This window comes from Mirounga angustirostris, unplaced genomic scaffold (genome assembly GCF_029215605.1).
Source record: "Mirounga angustirostris isolate CCGP_5_RB_7025 unplaced genomic scaffold, mMirAng1.0.hap1 SCAF_4, whole genome shotgun sequence".
Taxonomy (NCBI): domain Eukaryota; kingdom Metazoa; phylum Chordata; class Mammalia; order Carnivora; family Phocidae; genus Mirounga; species Mirounga angustirostris.
This window is the reverse complement of record NW_026991712.1, coordinates 159,882,409-159,888,408: the sequence shown is the minus strand read 5'-3', so window position 1 is coordinate 159,888,408 and position 6,000 is coordinate 159,882,409. Positions and strand designations below refer to the sequence as shown.

General features: G+C 63.2%; 1 protein-coding gene across 5 annotated transcripts in view; it reads left to right on the top strand.

Moving 5' to 3' along the window:
- The first annotated feature begins 265 nt into the window (after nucleotides 1-265).
- The window catches only part of LOC135364196 (bone morphogenetic protein 8B), a 34,504-nt gene continuing 28,769 nt past the window's right edge, over nucleotides 266-6,000 (top strand). For 2 of the 5 annotated variants that reach the window (XR_010410987.1, XM_064589405.1), the window contains exon 1: nucleotides 266-1,563. Coding sequence is in view for 4 of the 5 variants with exons in the window: in XM_064589405.1 (XP_064445475.1) it covers nucleotides 1,230-1,563 (334 nt within the window). In the remaining variant the exon portion in view is untranslated. The remainder of the gene's footprint in view (nucleotides 1,564-6,000) is intronic. The other 3 variants (XM_064589403.1, XM_064589406.1, XM_064589404.1) reach the window with 3 other exon arrangements.

The window sequence follows — 6,000 nt, the reverse complement described above, 5'->3', positions numbered from 1 at the left end:
CCCTCCGGAAGGGCCGCAGAGCTCCTTGGCCCGGCTGGAGGCCTGTGCGCATCTCCCGTGCGCGGCGGGATCAGCGCCGGGGGCCGCAGGCCGCACAGCGAGAGCTTGCGGTGACGATGCGGTCGCGGGAACATCGGGCAGTGTGGGGAGCCCGCCTGGGGCGCGGGCCGCGAGCACGCGGGAGCCAGGTGTGTGGGCGCCCGGGAGCAGAGACTGAGCAGGTGTCGGGGAAGGAGAAGCCCCCAACAGCGCGTGCAAGGGGACAGCGGGGAAGGCGCTGGGTGGCCAGGGAGGAACTGCGGAGGCGGCGGCTGGCGGAGGAACGCGTCCCACTCTCCGGGCGCGACTGGCACCTGCGGTGCCCCCCTACCTCTAGACCCTACTGAGGCCTTTCAGGTCCCGGAGCGACACAATGCGCACCAGGCGGGACTGCCGGGTGGCTCCCAGGTGGGACGGAGACTCCGGATCCCCGCCCGGGCGAGACGGTTCGAGGACGCGCCCCGCGCAGTGCAGGTCCCCGACTTCCCCAGACAGCGCCGCTACCCTGGGGTCCCCAGGCCGAGGCCCCTCGCTCGCCCGACGACGCCCCCAGTGGCTGGGAGAGGAGCCTAGCACGACTCCGAAGTTCCGACGGCTGGACAGGGACCCCTCACCCGGCCGTCCAGCACCCAACAGCGGCTCACATCTCGGGGTCGCCAGCACCCGCGACACCAACCGAGATCCCCAGCCCCTTCCCGCGGCGTCGGTTCCGCGGCCTTGGCCCCGCCCCGCGCCCCCATTGGTCGAAGCCGGAAGGGGCGGGGCCCGACGGCGGCGCGCGGGCCCCACGGGCGGCGGAGGCGGGGCGCGCGGCGCAGACGGCAGGTCCCACTGAGGAGACGCCCGCGGGTCCGCGCCGCCTGCAGCGCGGACGGGAACTTGCCCGCCGCCCCTGCCTCCGAGCCGGCCTCGGCAGCAGCGGCCTGACGGCACGGCGGCCACAGACAGATTGGCCGCCTGTCCCCGGGCCCCGAAGGAGCTCCTACCGCGAGGCGCCGGAGGCCTCGTCGACGCCGCCGGGAGCCCAGCAGGTGCGGCGCGGGAGACGCGCTGAGACAGCGCCGCGGCCCCGGCGAGCCCGCCCGAGCCGCCGACCGCGAGCCTCGGCCGCCGCTCGCCGTCGGGGCGGCCCCGGCCCCGGCTCGGCCGCGGAGCGGATGCGCGCCCGCTGAGCGCCCGCCCGGCCCGCCATGGCCGCGCGTCCCGGGCCGCTGTGGCTCGTGGGCCTGGCGCTGTGCGCGCTGAGCGGCGGCGGCCCCGGCCCGCGCCCCCCGGCCGGCTGCCCGGCCCGCCGCCTGGGCCCGCGCGAGCGCCGCGACATGCAGCGCGAGATCCTGGCGGTGCTGGGGCTGCCCGGGCGGCCCCGGCCCCGCGCGCCGCCCGCCGCCGCCCGGCTGCCCGCGTCGGCGCCGCTCTTCATGCTGGACCTGTACCACGCCATGGCCGCCGCCGACGACGAGGACGGCGGCCCCCCGGAGCGGCCCCCGGGCCGCGCCGACCTGGTCATGAGCTTCGTCAACATGGGTGAGTGCGGCCGCCGGCTGGGCGTCCGGGGCGCCGGTGACCGTGCGGCCTCGGTGCGGACGGGCCCCCGGGCCCCAGCACGGGCGGCAGGGGCCCGTGCACCAGCTTGGCCAGTGTGCGCCCCTGCGGCGAACAGGTGCCCCCTGGTCGTGGCCACGCCCCCACAGAGGGGTGGGACGTGTGGAGCTCAGGGCCACCAAGTCCAAGGACTGTGGGCCTCGTGGGTTGGGCGACCGGCAGGGGCAGAGGCGCGAATGTGAGTCGCAGGGATGTGCGCATTCGTCCCGCTCCCGAACACACCCAAGGGTAGGGATCATCATCTCATGTCGGGTGGACCGGGCAGTGCCAGGAAGACCGTCTGGTCCTGGGGAGACAGATGAGTAAACAGGACCGGATGCTGTCACAGTGATAAGGGCGGTACTGGAGAGAGGGACAAAGTTCAGTGTGGAAAGCCCCGGTCACATCATCAAAGTGACCGGAGCTGAGAACCCAGGTGTCGTGAGTGCACAGCTGCCTGTTCCCTGGCCAGAGCCCCAATTCCTGTAGGTGAGGGTGTGGCTGTCAGGGCAGCGGGCGGGGCAGGAGTAGACTCCGAGCTCAGTGGGGCAGTCCCTGATCTTGTCACCCTGGGCCTAGCACCTGGGACATGGCTGGCATGCAGTGAGTGTCCAGGCCCGTGGAAGGACCCAGTACGCCGCTTGGACCCTCGTCATTCTTCCACACAAAGCCCAGCCTTTCCTTTCTGCAGAATTTTTTTCTCCAAGTCGTGGAGCCGTTTGTGGTTAGAGTACTCAAAGATGTCTTTCCCATTACTAAATGCTCTTTAATCTAGTCGTGAATGTCCCCTATCTGCTTTGCTTCCTGTCTGTGGCCAGTGAGGGCCAGGGGTCTGGGCTGGAGCAGACACCAGACTGGATCTGGGCATTCAAGGACTGCCGCTCAGGCTGAGGTGGGGACAGGACCCTTGCCAAGGCCACCAGCATCCCTTCACCTACAGCCTTACCCCTCCGCACAACCCTGGGAACAGAAATGATGCTCCTCCCCATCTCCCAGATGAGGACAGTGAAGCTCAGAGAGACAGTGTCATGCCCAGGATAGCACAGCCTCTCCCTGGCCCAATCAGGACAGGCTCAGGTTGTTTGGCCCTACATCCAGTCCTCAAGGAGGTGGTATTGCTACTGTCAGGAGGGCAGGCTTTCAGGGTGGAGAGAGCTTCCAGAGGGGTTTAGGCAGAGAAACCCAGGGGATGGAGCAACAGCAGGTTTTCTGGGGGTTTTCAGCCATTTGCTTCCTCTACTAGGGCAGGGGGAGTGGACAGCCAAGGAGACCTCTGTCCCCCACACCCCACAGCTGGTGGGTGGCTGAGGTGGGGAGTGAGCAGCAGGAAGTGGCTGTTAACCTCTGCTGAGAGCCGGGTGCCAGGCATAGGACTTGGTCAGTGGGTTCTGAATGCCACCTTCCTGGTTAAGGGCAGGGTGGGAGACTCAGGACAAAAGAGACCATGTGTGGAACTGAGGCTAGAGCCCTGTCCTCAGGACAAGCTGACCTGGGGCTCACAACCAAGAGGGGTTGTGGACACAGTCATCCTGAGAATGTCCCTAAGGGCAACATCCATTAGAGTGAGTCACTGCCCAGCCAATGTCCTGCTTCCCCAGCATCCCCTGGGTCAAGGCGTGCACAGCCTTGGTGGGAGCTATTGTGAATCCAGCAGCACCCTTAGCTCAGACAAGTCTGATTTCTCTCCTGCCTCTGCTGGGTGACCTTAGGCAAATCCCTTGCCTTCTTGGAGTCACAGATCCTTCCTTGTAAAATGGGGCTCGTAGAGATCAATGCATCGTCAAGGTTATTGTGTCATTGGTTGATAGATGGGAGGAGCAGAAAGTCAGCCTTCTTGTAGGTGCACCTGGCCTGGTCCTGCCGACCCCAGTCCCTCCCAGCTGCTGCCCAGCCTTGGCTGGGTGTGTTGGGAATGTCCCACACTTCTTATGTGCAACCCAGAAACAGATTTTAAAAGCCAACCAAAAGTTGTCTATACCAATTTCTAGTATTTATTTATTTTTAATTTTTTTAAAAGATTATTTTTCAGAGAGAGAGAGCGCGAGCACAAGCAAGGGGAACAGCAGGCAGAGGGAGAAGCAGGCTCCCGGCTGAGCAGGGAGCCCCATGTGGGACTCGATCCTAGGATCCGGGGTTCATGACCTGAGCGGAAGGCAGCCGCTTAACCAACTGAGCCACCCAGGCGTCCCTTTACCTATTTTTAGAATAAAAACTAGCACTTGAAGTTCTATAGCCTGAAGAGTCTTTGTTTCATCCATCTAGTAACATGTAAGCTCTTTTACCAGCCCCCTTTTCATGGGCTCAGAGAGGTTAAATGGCCAGCCCAGGGCCACACAGCACATTCATGACATCATCCAGGGCCTGTGGATTCCAGATGTCAGCTTCTTCCCACGTTGTCTGTGCGTGTTTCATTAAGATCTAAGGCCTCGGACGCTGTGGGATTAACAGGCAGATCTTTGTTCGGTGGAAGCCCAGTCTGTGGGCGGGCCCAGCCAGCTGTCAGAAGGGCCTTCTTTATTCTGATGTGCTAATTGCACTAGTAGAACTCTTTCAGTTTGAGTGGTTTTAACTGGTAATTACCTAGGCTGTGGGGGCGGGGGGTGGGGAGTTAGACACCTAGCAGGATTCTTTGCTTGTTTGGAGGCCCAGGCCCCAGGCCCTTGAACCACCACGGAGTCTAATGGTAGAGTCGCTGAGCTATCCACGCCCACGCCCGGGCTCTGGTACCTGTGTCTCCTGCTCCACCTCTCCTACTGGCCTCATCTGGCTCCCAAGAAGCCAGACCTGGTGCCTGCCAGGCCCCTGACCCCCCACGGCAGCCGGTGGGACCCAGAGGCCGCGGGCCTGTCACAGGTCTCCGGCCCGCCGGTCAGGCCTCTGTGCCCCAGCAGATGCTTGAGGATGCCCGTGTCATGGCTGACGGTGTCTCTGTAGGGAGGCCGGGGCTGTGGTCAGAGCTGGGGCCCCTGCCTGGCCTGTCAGTCTCAGACTGCATGCTCTTGGCTCCCCTTGGTCAGGACGCGGGAATGGGGGCCGGTACCCATGTGGAGCAGACGGGGTCTGTCCTGGGTGTTCCTGTGCTCAGAGAGGAGAGCCCTGAGCTGGGAGGCAACACTCACGTTCTTATACTGCCTGGACCCGCCACGGATTCCTTCCTGTCCCGAGTCACCTCCCTTCCCTCCCTGGGCCTCTGTTTTCTCGTCCAGTCCACAGCGATGTGTCAGAAAACGAGGGGCCTCTCAGCCCTGACCCCGTGGCCCTGTGTTGGGGACAGCTCCTCACAGCATCAGCCCCTGCCCTAGGCTGGAGCGTGGGTCTGACTGGCTGTACCTCGGGCACCTCGGGCACCTCGGGCCGGCCCAGCCGGTGGTGAGGGCGGAATGAGGCAGGAAGGGCGAGCTCTGCGTGTTCCTCCTGGTCCTTCTCCACCTTGAGTCAGAGGGACAGCAGGTGCCGTGTTCCCAGTTCAGAAACGGAGGCACAAACAGCCCTGAAGGCAGAGGTCTAGCCAGAAATGCACGGAGCCATCTTCACTGTTGTCCCGACCCTTCTCCGACCGGACTTACTCCCGAGCCTCGGGCAGCCGAGGACGGGGCTGTTGAGCTGAGGTGTTGGACTGGGGAGCGGCAGGGCTTAGTGGAAATGAGGGACCTGGCGCACGTCCTCCTCAGCCCTGTGACCTTGAAGGGGCAATGCTTGGTCTCCATGACCCCAGGGTCACTTTTGTTCCTTTTTTTTTTTTCTCTATTTAAAAAGAATTTTTTTGTTGTTTTTAAAGAGTGTATTTGTCAGAGAGAGCGAGTGAGCACAAGCAGGGAGAGCGGCAGGCAGAGCGGGCAGAAGGAGAAGCAGGCTCCCCGCTGAGCAAGGAGCTGACGTGGGGCTCCATCCCAGGACCCTGGGATCATGACCTGAGCTGAAGGCAGACACTCAACGGACTGAGCCACCCAGGTGTCCCTCTTCGGTTCTTTACTAGGGAATTCTTTCACTTTTCATGAACTCGCTCAACAAATAGTCGTGTGGTAGCCGCTCTGTGCCAGGCACAGTCCTAGTTACTGGGATGTGCCAGTGAGCCTAACCAAGTCCCTCCTCGTGGAACCGGCCTTCTGCGGGGAGCAAATAGTAAATGCGTAAACCACAGAGATGGTTGTCGAGTGGTCTAGACGGTGACACCCCCTATCTGGAAGCCAGGAGCAGAGGGACAAGGGGAGGGCAGAGCGGACCTAGGTGGGGGTTTTGACCTGCGACTCAGACAGAATCTGCATCTTGATGCCGCCGCCTGCTGTGAGTGTGATCCGGGCCTTCCAGGTCACCTCCAGGAGCCACAGTTTCTTCCTCTGTAAAATGGAGGCACTCAGGGTACCCACCCAGCGGGGCTGT